The 24,983-nt window shown below is 39.5% G+C and overlaps 2 protein-coding genes across 7 annotated transcripts in view; one reads left to right on the top strand and one right to left on the bottom strand.

Annotated features, from left to right (window-relative positions):
• The window catches only part of LOC123880401 (insulin-like growth factor 2 mRNA-binding protein 1), an 81,899-nt gene extending 62,892 nt beyond the window's left edge, over positions 1 to 19,007 (top strand). For 2 of the 6 annotated variants that reach the window (XM_045928508.1, XM_045928513.1), the window contains 6 exons: positions 9,949 to 10,335; positions 10,679 to 10,922; positions 11,621 to 11,779; positions 12,165 to 12,395; positions 12,624 to 12,881; positions 14,764 to 19,007. In XM_045928508.1, the coding sequence (XP_045784464.1) occupies positions 9,949 to 10,335; positions 10,679 to 10,922; positions 11,621 to 11,779; positions 12,165 to 12,395; positions 12,624 to 12,881; positions 14,764 to 14,859 (1,375 nt within the window). In that variant the 3' untranslated portion in view covers positions 14,860 to 19,007. Of the gene's footprint in view, positions 1 to 703; positions 924 to 8,033; positions 8,202 to 9,948; positions 10,336 to 10,678; positions 10,923 to 11,620; positions 11,780 to 12,164; positions 12,396 to 12,623; positions 12,882 to 14,009; positions 14,714 to 14,763 lie in introns of those variants that run through there. The other 4 variants (XM_045928512.1, XM_045928511.1, XM_045928514.1 and 1 more) reach the window with 4 other exon arrangements.
• A 1,216-nt stretch (positions 19,008 to 20,223) lies between these two features.
• LOC123880407 (mucin-3A-like) lies at positions 20,224 to 24,763 on the bottom strand. The gene is made up of 5 exons (XM_045928521.1): positions 24,523 to 24,763; positions 23,772 to 23,879; positions 22,953 to 23,126; positions 21,964 to 22,194; positions 20,224 to 21,040 (listed from the first exon to the last, which is right to left on the bottom strand). The coding sequence occupies exons 1-5, from the start codon at positions 24,704 to 24,706 to the stop codon at positions 20,754 to 20,756; spliced, it is 984 nt and encodes a 327-aa protein (XP_045784477.1). The 5' UTR covers positions 24,707 to 24,763; the 3' UTR covers positions 20,224 to 20,753.
• Between the last annotated feature and the right edge of the window lie 220 nt (positions 24,764 to 24,983).

Below are 24,983 nucleotides of genomic sequence, written 5' to 3'. Positions count from 1 at the left end.
CCTTAAAATACTGAGAGTAATAGCGCAAGAAGTTCGCTTCACTATTATTTATTGTTATGTTATGTTAAAAATAGTGATGGCCATTAAAATAAAATAATTTCGTTTCTATATAATATAAAAATATCTCGTCGCGTCGAACCGTCCGAATCGGAAGTGTGCGAGGTTTCATATACAGAATTCTAAAATTCGTTTCATTGACTCGTTCGATGCGTTCGGCTCGGATAAGTGTGCGTTCACCTTAATAGGGCTCCGTTTTACTCTTACGGTACAGAACCCTAAAGAAGTAATTATCCAATGAATTTTTCAATAAACCCATAAATTCAGAATCAAGCCATACTCATATCATTTGAATTGGAATTATTCTCAACACATTTTGTTGTCTCATACACATTTGACAAAAATTCCTACAAATATTTTATAGGTAAGCAAGCATCGATTGCATCACATCACTACTAAAGAGTCGTAAAAAACAGACAACACACGAAACGTCATTTTGGTCTCCGGGATTAAAAAATAGACTATATAATCTATTTTTGACACTTTTCCGTTCCGATTAAATACTATTTATGAATTCAATTTTGAAACATTTAAGGGTATTGTTATCATGTTGTATCGATACTGAAATGAATCGGATCGAATCGTGCATCCCATCCTTATTGCATGCCGCGCCCGCGTCCCTGCGCCGCACCGCACACCACTCAGTCTTTCGGAAACGCTCGCGCTGATATCGCGGTGCACTGCTCGTCGCCGCTTTGTTTCAACCCCTTTCGTTTTCACTCCGGTTTCAGTTTCGCACATAGTTCGGGAAGTTTGCCCTATTTAAAAGAACTGGCTTTGTATATAAAGTTTCTGTAACTGTTACAATACCGGTGTCAGTGACTTGTTGGCGCCAATCATATGGACACGATGTCAAAATACAACAGGTAGGTGTACGCTGTTGAAGATAACTCGGAGCTTGTGATATTGCACTCATTGTTTATCTTTCATATTTGTTTCGCTTGCAATATTATATTTGTCGGTCATAGAAGTAGAAGGGAGAAAACTTGATGGAAATGTACTTGTATATTTGGAGCACGTGGTGTGCGTTTAGCAAAATGGCGGCGCCGGCTTGGCCTGTGACCGTGCGTCACCGCGTCGAGTGCCAGGCGCGAGCTGATCAAGACACATGTCAGTGTGTTGAAGCCAAGTTCGAACAAGAAATTTCCTACCAAGAACGGCGACCGCACTGAAACTGTGTATATTACTTTTTACCATTTTAAGCTACAACTGTTTTAAGCTACTTTTGATCCCCCTATAACTCCGAAACTACTAAACTTACACACTTACAATTTCGCACATCTATTAAGATGCCTTAACATACTTAGAATCCTTAATTTCATGAAAAAACTATTATGGTTCTGGAGTTATTAAGGTCTGAATAGTGCTACAAGATTTACCTACCTGCCAAATTTAATGATTCTAGGTCAACGGGAAGTACCCTATAGGTTACCTTGACAGACACGACAGACGGACAGACAGACAGACAACAGAGTGATCCTATAAGGGTTCCGGTTTTCCTTTTGAGGTACGGAACCCTAAAAATATGAAAACTTGCCAAGTGTATTCTTAAGTTTGTACTATATTAATGTTAAACGTTAAATGTGGTTAATGGACTATTTAAAATATGCCAAAATATTAAACTCAGTAACATAAAACAATATTTTAAAGCAATCAAAGTTTCTTGTACATTCTTGCAGCAATAATATGGAGATTTTCTATAGAATTTGGCACCATCTGGATATTAGTGCTTTTATCGGCGAAGCTTACAATCCCTCACTTCCTTAATATAGAACTTGGTTCCTTTTTACATTTATATATTTGGTGGGGTAAAATTCACTCCATGAGTCGGGTACAGAATGACACAATTGTATAAGAGCGGTTACGCACAGCATTCGATTCGAATCCGTGAACATACGTTCCGAAGTAGGTACCTACCTAGTCATGGGACTATTTGTAAGATTTACTAGTCTGACTTCCATCATCCGATTTCTTTCCGTGAGTGTCCGATTCGGAAGAAATTTTGGGAATATCGCATTCGAGAAATTTATATTATTTGTTGCTATAGCTGCAATAGAAATGCTACCTACACACTAAAAATTTCAACTATCTGCCTGTTACAGCTCATGAGATACAGCCCGATGACAGAGACATACAGACTGATAGCAGAGGCTTAGTAATAGGCTCCCGTTGGCACCCTTCAGGTCCGGAACCTCTAGGGTTCTAACTTTTAAGTAACGTTGCTTTTATATATTATCATGTAGGTACTATTGGCGTCACGCAGAAAAGCAGGTATCATTTATTGGAATCCCCTCCCAAAACCTACACAAAAAACACAGGTTCAATGTGTAGAGGTTATCCGAGAGTTTTAATCGAAAATAACTAATGGCAAAATAGATAACTTAATTAGAGCGTGATTGCTGTCACAACATCTAATTATCCAGTTCACAATCCAAATACCGAAAATATGCGATATCGTTCCGAATCTCAGATGGAGATTAAACTAAAACCTTCAAAACACCCGTATATAAGCAAGTTCAATCTTGTTGGCCTCTTGGCAACAGATTATATGACATCGAATGAGCCAAATATAGATTTTATTTAAATACCTTCATCAGATAATTTAATAATTTTATGTTCTTTTTGACAATTCAAATCAACTTTTAAAAGTAACCTTACAGTTCGGCTATAAAATGTATTAATTGATTGATGTACCTACTCGTATCAATGTACTTACCTTCCTACAGCATAAACGGTGCTTATTGGTGTTATTACCTACAGGTAAATAAATAAGGGTCAGTAGTACTGACCCCTATTTATTGTACGCATACTGGCACAGTCAACAAGTGGGTAGAACTGCATTGAATCAACAATCAAGGATTCCTCCCTCCAGTCTGTCACGGACATCGGTCATTTGCACACCACCCCTCCTTGCAATATTTTCATATAATATGCCCCCTCACACTTTTTAGTATTGACTAGACACACTACCGCCTTATAGGATCATTTCGTTGTATCTGTCGTGTCTAGAAACCTATAGTGTACTTCCTGTTGACCTAGAATCATGAAAGGCAGGTAGGTAGTGTGTTCATGAACAAATAATTAGTATCAACTTTAAAAGTAAGATTTATATACCAAGTGGGGTAGGTATTACATGAAAAAGCTTTACCTATAATATATTCTAAAATATTTAAAATTAAATATCACTTGCTTTAACGGTGAAGGAAAACATCGTAAGGAAACCTGCATGCCTGAGAGGAGAGTTCTCCATGTTCTCAAAGGTGTGTGAAGTCTGCCAATCCGCATTGGGCCAGCGTGGCAGACTATGGCCTAACCCTTCTCACTCTGAGAAGAGGCCCGTGCTCAGTAGTAGGCCGGCAATGGGTTGATTATCATTTTTTATTTATTTTTATGAATAATAGTTTTTGATTTATCGTGCAAAATGTCGAAAAAAATACGACTGTGCCTATGTACAGACAGACAGACAACAAATTCCGTTTATCCTTTTGAGGTACGGAACCATAGGTTCGTTTTCAAAATTTGATTAAATAAAGCATATTAAAATTAATTTAATTTTCGTTTATTTATGTCCTCGAAATTAAAATAACTTTGAAAATTCTCTGATCAATTTTTTTTGCACCGGCAACAACCACGGTATGGATATCCATAGCAACCGCGTGGTCCTAAACTTTATCTTGTTTGCAATGGCCAATCTTAGTGCGTAGGAACGTAGGAACTGAGATCGTTGACTATGGCAATCAGTTGTAGTAGAACTACTTATATTGTTTGTTATTCATACCTATATAGTATACGAGTAATAATAATAAAGCAGTACTAATAAAAGTCGAACTGATAACGATAAGGGCAAAGAACGCGTAGGTACACTCGTTTTTGGTACACTCGGTTACGCACGCATCACATGTCACCATTTGTGCTGGTAGGTACAGCAGCGAATAGATTTGGCTATGGCGTTGTGTGAGGTGAGGATTGAGATGGTATCTATAGCGTAGGTATTTTGCTCAGACTTTTAGCTGAGATCTGTAGAGCGCACTTTGACTTTGCTCAGTCTAGATTTAATGGTCTGTGGACATAAGACATTGTTAAAACGAGATAGCGTTATACTATCTGGCATTAATCTGGTTAAGGGGCATGAGACGGGCATGCCCGCGAAATTCAAATATAATTTGGTTTTTGGCAATTTGTAAATTAATACGACAAAGTAGGCATACTAATTCCGACAATGGCAGTATCATCTTCACAGATTTACAAATCGTTACTTAAAACGTTCAGTTTAAGAAATTAATCAAAATAATGAGTTTTACATGAGTTACTCACAAATTAGTCGATACTAAAACTAATTTTTTAAAATGGACCCTTTCAAGTAAAGATCTTTATATAAACCTGTGAGGACGATACTGCCATTGGCGCAATTCAAAATGCCATAAGCCTACTTTGTCGTATTAGTTTACAAATTGCGAAAAACCAAACGGCAATTTCGGTAGAGCGTACTGCGTCCCCTTAAAAGGGCTATCTCCGTCACTCGTTTCATACAATCGTAGTTCCAATTTCATTTGAATATTAAGCAACCAAAGTCCACGAAATTTTGCAGACATATTCTAGAAACTAATATCTATGTCTGTGGTTTTCCAGATTTCTGTAAAAATATTTGGTTTCGAAGTTATGCGGTCTTAAAAAATTTCATAAAAATCTTTGAGCCCCTGTAATTTTAAAACTACATATTTTTAGGAAAATCTTAAACACCACAGACACAGATATTAGTTTCAAGAATATGTCTGCAAAATTTCATGGACTTTGGTTGCTTAATATTCAAATAAAATTGGAACTACGTTTGTATGAAACGAGTGACGGAGAGAGCCCTGTTAAAATTCTTTGTCACGCTGCCATGACGGTCACGTCACATATCTAGTCGTTTCATAGCTTAGCTACATTTGACGCCTGCCAGTGTAAGTGAAGCGTCGAGGGTTTGTTGCAAGTTTCATACATAACTGTCGTGAACTGTGCCTACGCTGTATATAGATCTCAGCCTGAGAGTCGCGCGTATCGCGTGTAGCGTAGAGTGCAGCGTAATTACTACCGAGTAGAGTACCGACCTCACTTGTGAATGGCGACGAGCGCTATCGCCGCGGGAGGGGGGAGGGGGGCCGGCATGCGCGGCCGGTGATGTCATCTGTACGCCGCCATTTTGTATTGCGGGTCGCTAGCCGCTCGTATCAATATAATATGATACATAAATAACCTATCCACTAAGTACTAATAAAATATTGAGTGAGCCTGCGTTTGAAATGTAGCTTATTCACATTTCACACCCAGCTGACAATAAAAGTTACATAATATAATAGCCAGCAATGCGATTTATAATTTGCTTAGCTAGGTCGTCATTGTATTGACAATTCGCAAAAGCTCGCAATTTCATTGAGGTAGGTAGCTATTAATCACTGACCTCTACTAATTTGGTTTAGTGGCTTTTGGTAGTGCCACCACGGCACTATAGGTACTTCGCAAATGTCACGTAGTTTGAAGAAAGCACGAAGGAGGTTGCTCGGTTTTTGAACTACTGTACTATTGAATTTCCCCAGTACATGGTACAATTTTCACCGTTTTGGCGCTGGTAGCAGCTGTGAGCAATGACTTATATGTATGTGAGCATACTCGGAACCAAATGTTAATGATGAAAATAATCTGTCAACATAGTGCCACCACGAAGTCCATTTAACACAGTTTCAGTTTTAATTCCCGGTTAAAACACTCGGTGGGGCGCTTCGAATCGGCACAAAAAGTGAGTGATGAAGGAGCAACAAAGCGATTCTCACGTAGCCCATTTTTTTAAAATAATAGAGGGTAGGACAGATAAGACTGCTTGGACCCGGAGACATATATTTTAAACCACTTTTAACTGATACTTTTTAGTCAAAACTATAACCTAATTATTACCAATATTTTTCAGTCAAAACTACTTTTGCACTAACGTCTTTAGCCATTTGTTTTGATTACCAAATTTTAGCCAAGTATAAGTACTAAGTAGGTATATAAAAGTTTTGACTGTAACAGATACAATATGATAACAATGATTGAAACTTTACAGAGAAAGAATATTTTGAGCGTGCACACTCAATTAACTGATATTTTAGTAAAGTACCTACCTATTTAGTCTTTAAAATATCTTTTCTCCATTTGCTTATTAATTGGTTCATGAACTATTGAAAAATTAAACGGCTCTTTTCGGTACGCAACGAAATAACGCGCTAGCAATTTCCGATGCGACAATAATAATTGCAAGTGCTGGATAATTTCATATTGCTAAGCTTTAGGCAGGTACACGTGTTATTTATTATTATCAAAACTAAATGCGCATTCCTCAAGTTTCTTACGGCTGACGTGGTTCATTAAGAACATATACTAACATAAAGCACGTTTAATAGATACACGGGATGTTTTTGTTATAACTAAAACACATAAAGGCTGAATGCGCATTTTTTTACAAAAGTTAAAAAATATGTACTGTACTCAAATACTAATACCTGTAGTACTAAATTGCTCAAAAATGGCTCTAAAGGGTATGAATGCTCTTAAACATTTGAGAAGAATTGGCGATAACGCGTGTGGAAGTTTTCATTTGAGCACAATTTAAAAGTTGTGTATAAAAAATTAATACTATGTAGTACATCGAAAGAAGAATCATTAGGTTTTACTTGGCATGTGTCCAATTTATTATATCGATGTCTAACTACCTACTGTACAAACGACGTAATTTTTTTCTTAAATTCATTTCTTTGTTCTTAATTCTTAGAATCCGCCGCCGAAATAGCAATTAACGATATCGTTTAGTTATAAAAGGACGAAGTTCTAGCCGAACGGATTTTTCCCTTTACTTGTGTTAATAAGACTTACCTGCCTGGCCATGATTCTAGGTCAACGGGAACTGGGAAGTAGGTACCCTATAGGTTTTCTTGACAGACACGACAGACGGACAGACAGACAACAAAGTGATGCTATAAGGGTTCCGTTCTTCCTTTTAAGGTACGGAGCCCTAAAAATACATTATTTTTTTTTAGCAATATAATGAATAATTATATAATAAAAAATAAAAATACATTATTTTTTTTTAGCAATATAATGAATAATTATATAATAAAAAATAAAAATACAATATTTTTTCCACTTAGTACAGTTCGACTTGCTTCACAGCTTTGGATTTTAGCTATTTGAAGCTATGGCGGAAAATTCGCTCCTCGCGCCCTTGGCCGTTTTCGTAAAACGTATGCTATTGTCTATTATGATTTATAAATCGCCTAGTGCGGCTGGCCACGCATACCTATGTGCTCTGGAATGCTGAATTTAAGCGCCAAACGCCATATTTATGTGTAATAATTAATTACTGTATTTTTGTTGATAATGGTGGAATGTGTATACTCCTTATGTAATTACTTTAATTTTATTTCTGCAATATTTATCAAAAAAAGCTTATGAGTTATGACAAAAATATTATGTTACCAAGACTTTATGGTTTTTGGATTTTAATATATGAGTTTATTTATGGATACATAATTAGGCATTAAAATTTAAAACATAAAAAAAACTCACATTCATGTTTTAACAACGGGACTGTTTCATAAACTACTATCAAACAATCTTTAACGTTATTCTCCGTAGTTTTGTTCCTTGCTACTACTAGCTATAGGTAATTATGCCATTAAAAAACCTCTCAAACTCATTTATGAAGGTATCGTTTTCATTCATGGAAGGAATGTCAACATTTGTGATACAATGAATGATCAATCGGTGAAAGAACATTCTGAGCGTGCTCACTCAATTGAAGATCTTTTTAGTACTTTAATAATCCTTAAAACGTTATTCTCCTTGATCTTAGCTGGTCGTCATTTGATCCCTTGACAATATTTGAGTGTAATAAATTGCATCCGTTTAGAGAATGACTGTTATGCTATACAATAAGTGATAGGTTTTGTCGCTTGTCGCAGCCGATCAAGGATTCTCATCAGTGGGCTCCCCCTGCATGCTCGCTTCGACACCATCGAGCCCCTGCTCTCACAGTACGGCAACGTGCAGCATTGCGACAAAGCCAACTCGCGCGATGCCAACACCCAATCGGTGTTCATCACATTCGAGACCCCGGAACAGGCGCAGCAGTGAGTATTGTCTCCACAACGTTTGCCGGCATCTTTCGAGCGAGCCTGGTCCGTTTCCTCCGTCGGTTGAATGGCCTTGTCTTGTTGTCTTCTGCTTGTCTCTCACTTCGCACGCTCTTTGGGTCACTTACTGCATGATGTATGAGTTAAATGTGATGTCTCTCTACTTACTGTTTAGTATTGCAACCTGTTGCTTTGTATAATATAGATCGGGGTTTTCAGGCTGCACTGTGCGCATGGTGAGTTGTGGTTAATGTAAAATCGACAAGTATACATGGTGTATCATAAACACCATGAGAGATGTCACTTTTCTGCACTGTGTGTTTATTATTAATGGGAACTGTAATTTCACATTCACACAATTCACTACTTACTCTTCATAACTTTTCAATTAACTTTCAATATTTAATATACTTAGTACTTAAAATGGATAAGGCTGTTACTAATATATGCACATTTCTAATAAGTACCCACTAAAGCCATTTAATACTATAGCTTTCTTATACAGATAGGAAAATGTTGTACATATGACTAAAACATAACACTGAAACTCCAGGCAACTAAAAATTGTTACTTACTTCACTGCTGATGAGGGACATTTTTAGAAACGTTTGATTTGTTGTTAGAAAAACATTCTTTAGTACCTAGATTCCGCATGCTTAGAGTAATTATTGTCATGAGTTTTTTTGTGGTTTTATGGAGAAAATGTATAATCTAATATATGTAATAATGACGATGGAACAAACTTAAGTCTGAACTAGTAATTTATTAGTGTTAAGCCCTGGTCAAACAACGCGGTATCTTGCACGGTCACAATGAACGGCGTAACGGCTGCCGTTGTATCAGTGTGACGTCATATCGTGCCTTTGCTGTAATCCGTTGTCTGGCCAGAGATATGGCCGTAGTCTTCAATAGTTCAGCGGTTTAATCACCCGTCGGACTATTGACCTACCTAACCCTAGCTCCAGCTTTATGCTTAAGGATTTCGCAGACAGAAGGTGGTCACACGTTCCGTCTTCACGATCTTTGTTCCGTTGATCGAGTATACCTGCGGGTCGACATATGGCTTCTTTATGTGAAGCGGTGAAGTGTGTTAAACGTAGAAGAGGAACGCTGACGCCTGAACGCTTCCTATTTGCGAATTGTCTGTGAAGGGAAAATAAATATTGGGGTGCGGTCCACATTTGAGCTTTTTGCTGATGAACTGATCTCCGTATCAAATTCTCGAAACTAAGTTTAGCCACACCATATCACTAACACGATCTTCTGTCCATCTGATGATGCGATTATATCGGTGTAACTATCTTAATAGACTAAAAACGCGTCCATCGTCCATAACTACCGATCATAATACACTCATAATGAGACTCCAAATTACCTATCATGATATCTTTTAGCATTTAGGGATCGTGATCGACGAAAAGATCAGATGTGGCCCACCCAGTCATTTTTAACATGCCTAACGCCTTTAGCACACACAATCACAACGGACATGCGGTACGCGGTATACTTGTTCATAAAAACACGACTTAAGAGGAGCCTGTCTCGAACACTCCCGACACCCATACAACCAAAGTTTGAGAAAATGAAACTAATATTTTTACGGAAAAAATAAGAATCAACCTTAGTTTGTATGTATGAAGTGAATCGTTTGTACAAGAGAGACTAGTCATAATTGCTTGTGCTAAAGGCGTAATATTTGTCATTTAAAACGTGAAACGTAATAGTTAATATCTGTGTGTGGCAGAGCCATCAACGGACTGAACGGGTGCGAGGTGGAAGGGGGCCGGATGAAGGTGGAGGCGGCCGAAGGCATGGCGCGCGGCGGGCGGCGCGGGCGGCCGGGCGGCGGCCGAGGCGGCGGCGGCGCGCCGGGCAGCGGCGCGCGCCCCACGGACTTCCCGCTGCGCCTGCTGGTGCAGAGCGACATGGTCGGCGCCATCATCGGCCGCCAGGGCAGCACCATCCGCCTCATCACGCAGCAGAGCCGCGCGCGCGTCGACGTGCACCGGAAGGACAACGTCGGCTCGCTGGAGAAGGCCATCACCATATACGGCAACCCGGACAACTGCACCAACGCCTGCAAACGGATATTGGAAGTCATGCAACAGGAAGCCAACAACACTAACAAAGGGTGAGGAGAAATGAGTAAAAACGACTAATCTTACACAGCAGAGAGAAAAATAGAGTTCTTAACTTACACGTGGGAGGACTGCTTTTCTATAAATAATATGTACCATGGTATAATTGAGTTCCGACGGTTTGGTGCGTCAGTCTATGTGTCGTTTACCGCGCGTATGACAGAACTGTACCTATGCGCACACGCCGTCCATTGTCGTCCAGATCTCTTTTTACCTGAAACCAGTATTACCAATATTACGTTTAGACGCAGAAAACCTTGATTATTATTAAAGCCACACTTCCAAAATTTAGTGTAAGTAGACAGCAAAATCATTGACTTTTTTCTCCTTTTGCAGGGAAATATGTTTAAAAATCCTGGCCCATAATAACTTAATTGGTAGAATTATTGGCAAAGGCGGCAACACCATTAAAAGAATTATGCAAGAGACAGACACGAAGATCACTGTTTCGTCCATAAATGATATCAATAGCTTCAATTTGGAGCGAATCATTACCGTAAAGGGATCCATAGAAAACATGGCTAAAGCAGAGTCACAAATTTCGGCTAAACTGCGTCAGAGTTATGAAAATGATTTGCAGGTAAGAAGAGATTCAACTTACAGTGATAATGTAATCTAAATAATGTATGCACTCTTTGCATGGTTACCAACTCCTGGTTGCCATCTACCAACTAGAGTTCGATTGATGAGGTACCTTAAGGACTAAGTGTCGTAGATTGACTGCATGATGAAATATTCAATTCTAGCTGATCCCCGCGGTTTCGTTTGTGTGGATTTAGATCTTTAAAAGTCCCGTTGGATCTCTTGTGTGATTTTCTGAAGTGCAAAGTAGCAATATGTTACTCTCTGTCCCGACTATATCAATACAATAATGTTACGTTGCGGTGTGATTGAAGGATAAACCTTAGGAAAAGTTTTCACTGCAAAAAGTATAAGGTTGTTAACTTCCGGTGTTGACAACTATGTTCTTCTAAAGGAGGTCCCGGGTTTAGTTCCAGGGAAGGGGATTTAGGAATTAGAAATTTCTAAATTGTGTCTGATCTGGTCGGAGGCTTCGGCCGTGGCTAGTTACCAGCCTACCGTTAAGCGATTATGTGTTCCGGTACGATGCCGTCTAGAAACCGATAAGGGGTACAGGTTTAACAAAACTGCCATATCCCTTCCAAGTTAGCTCGCGTCCATCTCGACTGAATCATCAATTCCTCACTTACCACCAAGTGAGATCGCAGTCAATGGCTAGCATGTAATCGATAAAATGAAAGTGGTTTGTTGTCCTAGGTATTAGCGCCCCAAAGCATAATGTTCCCGGGGCTTCATCCAATGGCCATGATGTCGACGGGTCGTGGATTCTGCGGAGCGCCGCCGCCCTTCCCACCTCCCATCTATGCGCCGCTGGCCGGCCAAGGTGGCGCCCAGCAGGGAGCCGGAGACTCGCAGGTACTGACAAGAACCGTGCCTCAAGTGCGAGTCGAACTCGCACACGAAGGGTTTCACCCTTGTGTCATCGCAATATTATATTTATTGTATTTAGTAATGTAACCACTAATTTTCGGATTTTTTACCTGCCTGGAGATATTTCTATGAACACCAACCTTGCTTGCCCACTATTGAACACACCTCACTTCTCAGGGTTTTGGCCATAGTCCATTATGCTAGCCAAGAGTGGATTAGCAGACTTTCACCCTCCTTTGAGAACATTATGGAGAACTCAGGCACACAGTTTTCTTTCACTGTTAAATCAACTGATATTTAATTGCTTTAAACACGTATAACTCCGAAAAATTAGAGGTGCATACTTATTTGTATAATATTATACCCACAGGAGACAACTTACCTATACATCCCCAATAACGCGGTTGGAGCTATCATCGGCACGAAAGGGTCACACATTCGCAACATTATTAGATTCAGCAATGCTTCTGTGAAGATAGCACCTCTTGAGCAAGAGAAGGGAGCAGAAGCGGCCGCGGCTGCAGGCGCGGGCGCCGCTAACGCCGCGGCGCAGCAAGAACGCAAGGTTACCATCGTCGGTAGTCCCGAAGCGCAGTGGAAGGTGAGTCGGTGGACTACACTTAATTAATACCGAGTTTCTCGCTGGTTCTTCTCAGTAGGAAGGCATTCCGAACCGGTGGTAGATTATTTTGACGATTCAAAAGCACTTGTAAAAGTTTAATTGAATAAAAATATTTTTAATTTGAACACACTACTTTGCATTTTGCATGTTCGGCGTTATGCGTTTTTCTGACGGTAATCATGAATGATTGTTAAACAACAATTTCAGGCTCAGTACTTGATCTATGAGAAGATGCGGGAGGAAGGGTTCATGTCTGGTTCCGACGACGTGCGATTGACGGTGGAGATCGTAGTGGCGTCCTCGCAAGTGGGCCGCATCATCGGCAAGGGCGGGCAGAACGTGCGCGAGCTTCAGCGCGTCACCGGCTCGCTGATCAAGCTGCCGGAGCAGCCGCAGCCGCCCGCCGCCGCGGCGCATGACCACGAGACCACCGTGCACATTGTCGGACCCTTCTACAGCGTTCAGGTTCGTATTCTGCGTTATTGTTTATACAACTGTCGGCCGAAAATACAAACGTTTCTCTTTGATTGAGCTGCTTATGTTTTGTATCTTTTTACCAGCTGATGCCCGCGACTTCGTCCGCGTGGATTTAGGTTTTTCTAAATCCTGTGGGAACTCTTATGATTTTTTGGAATACAAAGTAGCCTATATGTGTCAATGCAGGGTATATCTCCATTTCAAACAGCCAAATCAGTCTGGTAGTTTTTGCGTGAAGGAGTAACATACACACACACACATAAATACGTACACACAAACTTTCGCCTTTATAATATTAGTGTGATTTATTCGTAGACGAGAAGTGGTCTGGGAAGTACTTCAGGGATGGGGAACAGGCAAAGGCTTTTTGACATTTTATCCATGAAATGATACCTCTAGCACAGTATTAAAAAACGTTTCGGTATTCGACCATATTTTTTATTTTTGCGTTTTTCAGATCGCTTTGTTGCAACTTGCAATATGATAGTAGCCTGTTTTGACTTAGTTAAAATTGTGGTAATCAACAAATCTTTTTTGTCAAAATATTACAGAATTATTGGTAGTAAAACGAGATTATTAACATCAGTGTGATGTTCATGTGTTAAATTGTTTTTCTTAATAAAAATTAATAAGTATAGAAAATTAAGTGTAACCATTTCCTAATAAGAAGTTTATTTATTTATTTATTTAAGTATAAAAATTAACTATTATTAATTATCAAATATTTTCATATTTCCTGTTACTTTTATAATATGTATGTGTGTATAGTTAGTAACAATAAATAAATAATCTTGATAAATTAATATTTACATGCAGGGCGAATGCCTCTATTCTTGATAAGTGTATAAAAGGATGTAATGCAGTATATAGTGTTAGGTTTTAAGGAACATGTCTGTGAGCTCGATGGATGTGTGAGTTTGTATGAATGAAACTGGTGCCTATGTTTCCGAAATGTACATGTAGTTACAAGTCCAGTGTCACGGTCGCGGTCGTCAGGAGTTGCCGGTCGCTATATAAGATAAGTACTATGATTTAAATAGTTGCTGGCGCGATGCGAACTGGTTGATGAAGTGAATGGCGACTCATCGTGGCATAATAAATGTTTAAATGTTGTAGCGGTCGCCCGATGCGGGATGACGACGCTCCCAGTCGCTCCACAGTCGACACTGGTGTGATGGCTCAATGAAATGCCATTTAGCAGCCGTCTTGGCAGCAGTTTTAACGATTTCGTCTTGTCGATAGGTAAGTCCTATACGCTACTTATATTAACACAACGCGAATGTTTTTACCATTAGTGTTAATATACCTACACGTAAGAATAATGATAAACTGTGTTGTGTTTAATATAGATGTTGATCTCTCTCTCTTTTTTTGTCTGTATTGTTTCTACAGGACTGTAACTACATGTACACTACACGTATTCGTACAGTATACGTACGCATAACTATGTTTTTGATAATTTATGGATAGTATGATTGTGTGAATGTTAGCTCACTAATTAGACGGTTTGAGTGATTGGTTAAATGCATACTTGTGTATCGATTTTATTATGATTTTTGTTTAAATAAGCTCTATGATTAATAATGTGCAAAGCATCCAATGTTATATGGATGTTAAAGGAAGGCGTCCACTAGAGATGGGTTGAGGCGCAACGGTGCGGTGAGGATTTTGTAGTACTATCCGTTCTGCCGCGTCTCTGCTCGACGCAGTTTGATATAAAATGTATGGCAGGCAGATATTAGCGTTGCAATGAGCCCCGACTCTGCCCACCCGGTGGATGCTGTCCGTTAGTATACCGTTTTGGCGAATCGGTTAGTTAGCTGGCGTAGAATGGAGAATGTGTAGTGATGTGTCGCGTTGGTGGTTGCAGTCTGCGCAGCGGCGCATCCGGGCGATGGTGGCGCAGGCCAGCGCGCCGGGCCGCCACCGCCGCGCCGCGCCGCCGCCGCCGCCCGCGCAGCAGTAGACGTCGCACCGCCACACCTCCGCCACAACCGCACGCTGCCCGCCCGACTCCGCCCCGCTCCGCCCCGCCCCACCCCGCTCCCCGTCCCGCCACATCCAACCCGAGCCTCACGGGCTAACGCGAGCAGTAGTACTACGACGTGCTTTTCACCCTTAATTTCAAACTGGTGTACTACGACGTGCTTTTCACCCTTAATTCAAACTGGTGTACTCCGGACTGTTTTTGTGGCAGAGTTGCAATAGATGAGCGGCCTCTCCGGCGGACAAAGCTATGGTTTATATATTGATGTATGTCGACGCCACCGTATCTGAGCGATACCTTTGTCCCGTCGGTATGCCGGACGGTTCGGTCATCTACTTGCGTTGCGAAGGGCGCTGGTCTGTCACAGATGTCGTACTGCTGCTTGCGTTGGTCGACCACCTGCTGCGCAGCATCTAGCGCTTTGATTTGTTGGCAGCCTAAGTTCAATGTTGTTGTTAACGTATTATATAAACGTAGTGAATTTTAAGGAATCATGAATTTTATTCCCGGATTAATGTTGATGACTAATTGGATATATGCTATGAATTTTATATATATTATTCATATACACAATTTATTTTACTATAGTACCAGTTATATAGCAATTAGCCGGAATATATTTAATTGTTATATTGTTTTCATACCATGTTATTATAAATCATTGTAAAGAGTTTTCCCAGAATGCAATAGTTGCCCTTATGTTCTCTTACATATACACATGTTAGTAGCAATAGGTTAGAGTACAGCACCATTATTATACAAACGAGATGTATTACATATTTTGTTTTGTTATAAAGTAATAGATTAATCTGTTAAAGCACTACAATGTAATGTTGATATTATTCTGAAGGGTGTGTGGGTTGCGAACACCGATCACGAAGGAGAAACACGACATCGCTTTACTCACGAGGCTCAACGAGATATCGGATGCTTAGCGACTGATGTAGGGATCGAATAGACCACCTGCGACCCATGTAGGGTCGCCAGTCGCCGATTGACTGCCGGCGGCAGGACAGCTCGCAGACGGCGGGGAGGGGCTGTCCTGCACGAATATATTCGATGAATTAAATATTTTTGATATAGTAGTCATCGTTGGACGGTAAGAACTAAAAGGTACGAGTTTTAATTTGTAAGTGTCATTTGTTGATCGTTTTCTTAGTAATTTTGTGTTTGTTAGCTTTACGACGGTTCCCTGTATCGATGCGACCGTGGGCGATCTGCTCGGCGTGCCGCGCCGGCCAGGGCGTGCCGCGCCGGCCAGGCGGGCGCGGCACGCTGCGGTCGTTCGGTTCCACGCACGATACGCGAGTGTACGATTTGCGTTAATTGTGCCAAGTGAGATATTTAAATATGAGAGATTAAGGTTAAGTGAATGATATCAAAATTGATGGGAAGCTTAGATATTTATATTTATAAATGTGATAATAATATATGGAAGTTTGGCAAAAAGTGAGTATGTTTTACATTCTGTTTCCATTATCTCGACTCGAGACTAGAGTATAAAGTAGCGTAAGGTCGCCAGCACAGAGGCCGCCCGGCGCGTCAGGCCGCCGGCCGCCACCCGAGCGCCGCCTGTACACTTCCACATATTATTGAAGATTATCTCGCTTTTGGCATTCAATTTCCACCGAATGTACCGTTACCGAACGATATAGTGATGTGCCCATTTAATTCCGTGTGAGATCAGTTGCGGCTAAAACACTTGTAGTAATGCAGATCCATTCCATGCGAGTTACGTGCTCTATCGTTCTGCATATCAACGCATGTCAGTCATTATTTAGGATATTTTACAATTGAAAAATTTGACTAATCATCAATCAATTAATTTAATGAATTATCAGAAATTTTTGGCGCTCGTGCTCTATCGTTCTGCATATCAACGCATGTCAGTCATTATTTAGCATATTTGACAATTGAAGAATTTGACTAATCATCAATCAATTAATTTAATGAATCATCAGAAATTTTTGGCGCTATGTGTCTAAACTGATTTTAACTGTAATTTTGCGCCACATTATGTTATCGTAGACTTAAGATCATTTTGCTTCTTTGGAACAGGCTGAGTATACTGGTCTGCAAAAAAAAATTCCCCTCAGGTGTACTATGCTTGATTGTGATAGATTTGAAAGCTCTGAATCCAAATATAGCAATAAAAATATTATGTCGTAAACTTTTGATGCAGTGGATGAATATTTTTGTTCTCATTTGAAAAATTCGAATATTTTTAAATTTACAGTCGACAAGGGGTCTTAAATATCAATATTAAACCTTATGTTCAAGTGTTAAGGTTTATAATAACTGATGAAGTTGATGATAACCTTTTTCTACATTTCGTAATAAGAAACAGATGGTATATGAGTGTTAACCAGGCCACTTGAGCTATTTCATTTTGTTTGTGAGCCTTGTCTACACCTACCTATAAGTCCATGGGTTTTATAGTTACAAATACGACTTAAACTGTGTAAATTCAAAATAAAATTCAACAAGGATACTGAATTTCAAATAATTAAAAAAAACAAAGATATCTAATACATGACAGCAAAAAATGCAAGCAAATATGGATTCAGGATGTTTTAAACTTCATGTTCATGATATTTTTGAAGGAGGCTTTTGTTGCAGACCGGTGTTATATTATTAGGTCCTCTTTAGCCTAAGTTTTCCAATACTTTTGTAAACAGGTGCCCTATCGTGTAAACGATGGTTTTTTAGTTTTTTTTTTAAATATATTAATCATATTATAGGTGTTTTACGTTTCTATGAAATAGTAACCATGTTTACACGAAGCGGCCTCTGCTGCACTTCATTAGCTGCTCAGTTACCATTCAATCCGAAAGCATCTAGCGTTTGGTAAGTGTACGGCTAATATAAATGTTATTGACTGCACCGCTTAATTGCAAAGGGCAAGTTATGAAATAATCATAGGGTTTTGCATGAAATCTGTAATCAAGGTAGACCCTACCGAGGGTCAGGTTTAGCATTACCGGCTGACCAGCGGTCGTTTAACAAATGATCATTTAAATATGTAATTGTAATACTACCTACATTAGTTAGGTACATGTCTCTTTTTAGACATGTAGCTAATTCAGTTGAGAACAGCCAATTGTAACAATCAAGGACAAGTGCGCGAGCGTGTCGGCTGTTTCGTGCATGAACTGTTAGCTGTCTGCGGCCGCTTGACAGCCAACGGAGGAGGAGTGTACATATAGGCATGTCGTTATCCTTCCACGCGAGAATATCGAAATGTGGAGGACGTTTCGATATCGTAATGTGTTAGGAAGCAGAAATTAATAGTTTTAGTTTATTATCATATTTTGTTGTGACGTAAGTTAAGTCGAGGCGGGCGCGGGCGCGCGGCCTGAGACTGAACTACATCGCCGCGACGCCCGCGCTTCGCCGTCTGCATGTCATTGTCGCAGGTAATAATGTTTATCATTCTTGTTTGATGGTTCTATTGTTAAACGATTACAATATTCAGTTTCGTGTGTGTAATCAATATTTTGTGTATTTGGCGTGTGATTGTCTGAATTTATTCAATTTTATTTTATGATCTTGATTGCATTTTAAAAATAATATTTTAAATGCATTTTTAAAAATGATATTTTAACGCGAATGATCCGTATGAATAATGAGATGTGCGCGCGGCGAGCGCTACCCGAGGAGCTGTTGATTGTTGCTTCTCAAATACATATTCTAAATGTAATAATTCCTAATGAAATTGATACGATGAACTGTGCGCGGTCGAGAGCGCCGCCGCCGCGCCGCCGGCGAGCGGCGCCCGAGGAGCTGTTGATTGTTGCTACTCATCTCACTGAGTCCAATAACAGTTAGTTACTTTTTGTTGCTTCTGTTTTTACAGTGTAACTGGAATTTCTTACATGTTCCACCAAAATTTATTTGATTTTACTGTTATTTTAGAACCATTTTTTAATTGGTATAAGTTCAGAAACTAATAACTACCTCAATATTACTAAATGAATATGATAATTATTATCTTTGTGCATGTTTTGGGAACTGAATTTAAAAATTACAAAAATTCAATATAATATAATATTATAAGAATGCTATTATATAAACAATAATGGAATTGTCAAATTTAGGTTTCTTAACGTAATAAAAATTAATGATTAGTATTGTGTTTCATTTCATTAGTAATAATTTAAAGTAAAGCTAAAGTAGAGATAGAAAACATCGTAGGAGAACGTAACGTCTCAGTGACCTGTTCTCAAACTCAAAATGTCCTTTTTGTCATTTCTCAGAATGTCAAAATGTCCTTTTTGTCATTTCTCAGAATGTCAAAATGTTCTTTTCTCATAAAGTTCTTTTCTCATAAAGTTCTTTTCTCATAAAGTTCTTTTCTCATAAAGTTCTTTTCTCATAAAGTTCTTTTATCATAAAGTTCTTTTCTCATAAAGTTCTTTTCTCATAAAGTTCTTTTCTCATAAAGTTCTTTTCTCATAAAGTTATTTTCTCCTAAAGTCCTTTTCTCAAAATATCATTTAATCCCCAGCTTAGGAGTTTAGTAGCTTGCAGCATCAGGATTGAAGTTAGTGTGTTCTTTGGTACCTAAAATATTGTACCATCAGAAGTACCAGAATCACTGGTTTAGGAGTGCTCTATCCTACATCAACAGGATGAAAGAGTTAGGACTTATAGTCCAATCGTGAAGCCTTTACTTGGTGCCTACAATATCAACTCACTATGAACAGGAATCTTCGTAACTTAAGATTCGGCAATTTTTGATGGTGAATTGATATTTTAGGTACCAACCAACTGCTTCATGGTTCATAAACTCCAAGCACCAAGTCTCAACTCGACCGATAATGCATGGTACAGCACTTCAAAACCATAGATATTCACGAGCTGTTCATTGGGAAATAATATTGTAAATGCCGAGCATAGATTTTATCGAATTCGAAGTCCCTATACCTCGATCCTGATGCTGCAAATAACTCAATCGTGGGGATGAATTGAGAAAAGAACATGATGAGAAAAGTACATTTTGAGAAATTGCAAAGAGGACATTATGAGAAAGGAAGTTTTGAGAAAAGGCCATTATTCATTAGACGAAACGAGTAGGTCAGGTAATAGTTCCAGATTTAGGGCCGGTGCACATATGGTGGAGCGCAGCGCAGAGCATTTTTCACAGTCGTAAGTATTATCGACATTGTCCTCATTGAAATAACATCTAAAATCAATTGTGCATCCGCGCGCAGTCCCGCGCGTGCTCTCGCATTCTCTGGTAGAAATTCACGTAATGTGTCACGCGATTAGAAAACTTCGCGGGCATGCTCTGCGCTGCGCTCCGCCATATGTGCGCCGGCCCTAAGTCTGACCTGAGTCTTACCTACGTGTGGAAGGCAAGACGGGATCCCGCGTAGTTCCAAAAGCTGCTAAAGATTGGTCAACGCAGTTCTTGGTCAATTTTAACTGAGCGAGTCTCAGAAATGCGAGTCTTTTCGACTGCTCGTCGGAAACGTAATATTTATTCAGCATAAGGCCGATTTTTCAATTGTCAAATAACTTTTATCTGAGGAATGATCAATTGGACAGTGAAACAGCCAATTTGAAACAGCCAATTTTATTTACGACTGAAATCACATAATTTAATCACACCTACAGTGTGTACATGACTTATAACACATTCAAATAATACAGGGCTGCCTAATTCAAAACTGAATTACTAGTAAAATAGATTTTTGGCTTCGTACTGAAAATTTCAGCACCAGGAATGAAACTAAAATTCGCCAGACAAGAGCCGAAGTTTTGGCTTTGGGCTAAACGATCTTTGCATTTCTGAGGACTAGCTAGGCCGATTACGATGTACCGGCATTTCGGCTTTGAAGTAGGTAGATATATCTATTTATGGGTATATCTTAAACAAGAGTTCGACATAGTGCACTGTGGGGATTAGTGAAACAGAATGCATGGTTTTCTGGTAAGGGTACAGGATATCGTGTGCTGTCTGCCAAGTACACCTTAGTGGATCCACGCCATACGACTGGAGCGCGATGTGCCATCTTAGTTCCTGGTGCAGCATCCGCTAGCTCCTTAGCTAGTTCAGCTGCAACTTGCGACAACTCTGGCTCTCTTCCTAGCTTTGATGGTGTGCGTTTAGCTTTTGATATTTTTTTAGAAAACAACATCAGTTTCTTCTTTTCAGCTAAAATTAAAATATTGCAATCATAATTAAATTTAATCCGGGTATCTTTAAAACAAGAGTGAATAGGCACCTTCTAGGTAAACGCGTCCCATCTTAGACCACATCATCACTTTCCATCAGGTGTGATTGTGGTCAAGCGCTTACCTATAGTGAATAAAAAAAAAAAATTAAAATATTAAAGTATAGGTTACTTTCTTTACAATTTTATTGAGCGTTTTACCTATTCACTTATCCGGGCTTTTACCAGACAAGGTAGGATAAATTCCAAATTGGCACAGGCAATCAAAATTGAATCCTTTATTACAAATCGTAAGCATAAGTAATGTGAGTGGTGTTTCACACAGTAGCAACTATCCTGTTTTACACACGATAGAGGTGCTAAAACCGTAAGTGGGACGCGGGGGGCAGTGTGAATTACTTTAAAATTGAAATAATATAGCCGCCACTACAACTGGATCCTGCTTTTTTTTAAGACGATAGGAACCAGCGTTTGGTGACAGAACCGAATAGCAAAATAAGATCAGCCCCCCGATTGTGTAAGAAAAACGTATTCATGGTTATCGGTATCGTCAAGAAATTCTGCCCTTTGATTGGCTGTGAAAAAAGGTAAACAGCTATGAACCAATCAAAGGGCAGAATTTCATGACGATAACGATAACCATGAATACGTTTTTCTTATACAATCATAATGCAGCAAGCATTACGCAAATAGTGCTCGTATGTGCGTTAGTTTAAAACACGTTAACAGCAATAAACGGGATCATGGAAAAACCGTCCCAGCACAGTAGGTAGTAGGTACAAGACGTTGCCGTGGGTACGGCTACGGACCCTAAGTCTGTCCATAGATTAGAAAAGACAGTAGGTAGACTAGTTAGGTATGTACTAGTGAAATGACAGAAAGTCCGTTCATATTAGAAACTTACTTGGTGAAGAACTCTGGAAGGTTAAAATTTTGTTTTTGGTCGTGTAAATAGACGACGAAGAAGTCTTCGTGAGAACTGTACTTTGAGCTGCCGATAATTTGTAATCAGTTTCATTATTCGTAATCACGGGTGTCGTAGACTTTGACTCTGTTTCTGTTGTAACTATTTCATTGGTTGCGCCTACAGTTTTTGTAGAAGTGGTCGGAGGCGTAATGGCGACATTATTTGACTCTACGAAATAAAATAAAAAACAAATCAAAATCTTATTTCACGATGGACCGATGATAGGCGGGAAGTGAGAGTGTCTAGATGAGGAAAGCTGAGGACCGGGTGTGGTGGCGCTCTTTAGGGAAGGCCTATGTCCAACAGTGGACGTCCACATATGACGTCATGATGATGATTTCATGTAGCACAACTAGTGTTTCTTGCTATGTCTATGTACTCTCTACAGTAAAATAAAAGTGAGTCAAGCCGATTAGTCGCAGACGCATAGCAGTGATGATGTGGCGTGGTGGATGAAATATGGCGCTTCAATTGGTCTAGTCGTTAGCATGTGAGAGTGAAGGAATAGAGAGAGAGTGCACCTTTAACTGTTTGTGCACACACTTGTGCACCATCTACTCGTAACATCGCCTTGTGTACTAGCTGATGCCCGCAGCTTCACCCGCGTGGATTGGTCAGATCCCCTGCAGCATCAGGATTGAGGTGTGGAATCCAAATTTTTATACAACAATGTCGCAAAAAAATTGCGCAAATCGGTTCGAAAATCTCGCAGATATCAGTGTACATAGGTAGAAAAACAACTCCATTTTCAAAGTCGGTTAAAAAAGTAGCCTTTGTTACTCCTTTGTTAATCCTCTACTTGTCTGTGAAAGTCCCGTCGCAATAGGTTTAGCCATTCTGAAGATTAGCCCGTTCAAACAGATAGACACTTCAATTGTATTTATTAGTAGTACCTATAGATATCTACGAGTAATATTTGGACTTACCTGAATTTTCTATAGTCGTCGTCGTGATAGGACTAGGCGGTTCAGAAACTGTAGAAGTATGGGCAACTGTGACAGCAGAGGTTGAAGACAGGCGTGTTTGATTGTTGCCAGGTTGAGGTCCCAAAAAGTTATCATAATCGAAACGCCGCCAATTTCTCTTGCCAATGGGATCACCTAAAATATATGTAGGGCTCTTGAATCTTCTGTTAAACTAGATAATGCCTGTGATTTTGTCCGCAATAAAGGTGCCCACGCACCACAACTGCACTGCAGCGGAACTGCGATATTCGATATACGATATTCTCTCCAGCCGCGCGGTGGTGCGTGGGCACCTTAAGTTTCGGTTTTTTAAAATTCGGTCTCCGGAATGAAATCTATCTCTGTAGTCTGTACCAAACAGATGATCTACGATTTTCTCGGTGTGGATATAGGTTTTTAAAAATCCCTTGGGTACTCATTGAATTTCCAAAGGGAGCTTTTGTTCTTCCTGGGCTGCAAGCTTTCTCTGTGCCAAAATTGGTTAAACGGAAAAGATGTGTTAACAATCTATTTGTAGTAGTAACAATCTATTGAAGTAACAAATAGATGGACAGAAATAATTTTGCAATTTCAATATTTTATTATGGATTGAACACATGTAATGTCTCGCATCACCATAATTGCCTTTAGGTTTTAGTTAGGTACCCTAGTCAGGTGAAAAAAGTTGGAATTTTTCTTGCTAATTATAATTTATAATAATTTGTTATTGTGATTATCTGTACTTAATTCATACTTGATTAATAAAGATATTTTGTTCTACCTGACCTAAGCATGAATTACCTGGTTTCTCAGCGGTTGTGGCGCACGTTTGAACATCAGCTTCGCCGAATATACTCGTAATATTCCTCCTCTGCTGTTTATTATTCTCGCTTACTACTCTGGCGTATTCTGAAAAGTTATTTTTTTAAATTATGAAGTACCTACCTACCTACCTAGTTTCAGATATTACCTGCTAGAGTCAGTGATGATGCAGTCTAAAATAGAAGTGGGCTAACCTGGAAATGGGCCCCTATTTCTAAACCTTCGCTGTACGTCCGTCCGTCTATATGTCAGCGGTCTGTATCTTGTGAACCGTAATAGATAAAAAGATGAAATTTTCTTAGATTGTGCATTTCTGTTGCCACCATAACAATAAATAATAAAATATTAAAATGGCTACCATGAAAATAAAAAATAAATAAAAAAGTGTTATTTCTTGCAAGATGATACGGAACCCTCCCTGTGCTATTCCGACTCGCACTTGACTAATTTTTTAGTCAGATACAAGTTAGACCTTGACTGCAAGACCACCTGATATCCACCTTCCATCTTTGACTGATGCAGCAGTCTACTAGGTAGTAAGTGATGATGCAGCAGTCTAACCTAACCTAACCTGGGAGGGGCCCTTTCCATATGTTAGGTACCCTCCATAGAGCTGTACTTTTTTTGGTGGTGCGACTGGTTGCGCCGTCACTAGCGTCGCAGTGAGATAGTGCCTAGATACACTATCGCTTTGGTCTGCGCTGACCCTAGTAGAGCAATCAATAAAGACCTGTTTTTAAAATTTCAACAAGCATCAGTGCTTGGTCCAACGCAGTGCGCTCATCAGAGCCCGCTGATGTTCCCACACTTGCAGCACTTGCTACAGCCTCATGTATTTGTAGTACGTGATATAGAAGAGTGCATAAACACACTGACGAGTTAGCAGTCCATTTGCTTTTTCGTGCCTTTTCCATTTGATTTTCCGGCACGTGAAACCATTTTTACAGCACAATACCACAGAAAAATACCTACCTTCCAAATCAATCTGGTTATTTTGTATTGCTATAAAAGAAATCGTAACATTTTATAGCTGTAGGTAAATACATACCTACTTTTTCCTACATGATGTCCGTGACTTCCTTTGACCGCGTGGATTTACTCTGTACAATTAATTAATCTGTATAATTAATTAATTAATGTTCTAACTTTTACTAAATACTTTTGTCAACATTCAATTTGGGTCTTCCCCGC

This window comes from Maniola jurtina, chromosome Z, assembly GCF_905333055.1.
Source record: "Maniola jurtina chromosome Z, ilManJurt1.1, whole genome shotgun sequence".
NCBI classification, from domain to species: Eukaryota; Metazoa; Arthropoda; class Insecta; order Lepidoptera; family Nymphalidae; genus Maniola; species Maniola jurtina.
The sequence above is the reverse complement of the archived record's forward strand: the minus strand, read 5'-3'. Positions and strand labels throughout refer to the sequence as shown.

What these genes read in the sequence shown, in the direction of transcription:
- LOC123880407 (XM_045928521.1), bottom strand. Translation starts at nt 24,706, where the DNA reads ATGGAAAAGGCACGAAAAAGCAAATGGACTGCTAACTCGTCAGTGTGT. An exon ending in TGTTGAAATTTTAAAAACAG is followed by an intron (nt 23,880 to 24,522) that starts GTCTTTATTGAT and finishes ATAACTTTTCAG; the next exon opens with AATACGCCAGAGTAGTAAGC. An exon ending in CTTCCAGAGTTCTTCACCAA is followed by an intron (nt 21,041 to 21,963) that starts GTAAGTTTCTAA and finishes TTTTAATTTTAG; the next exon opens with CTGAAAAGAAGAAACTGATG.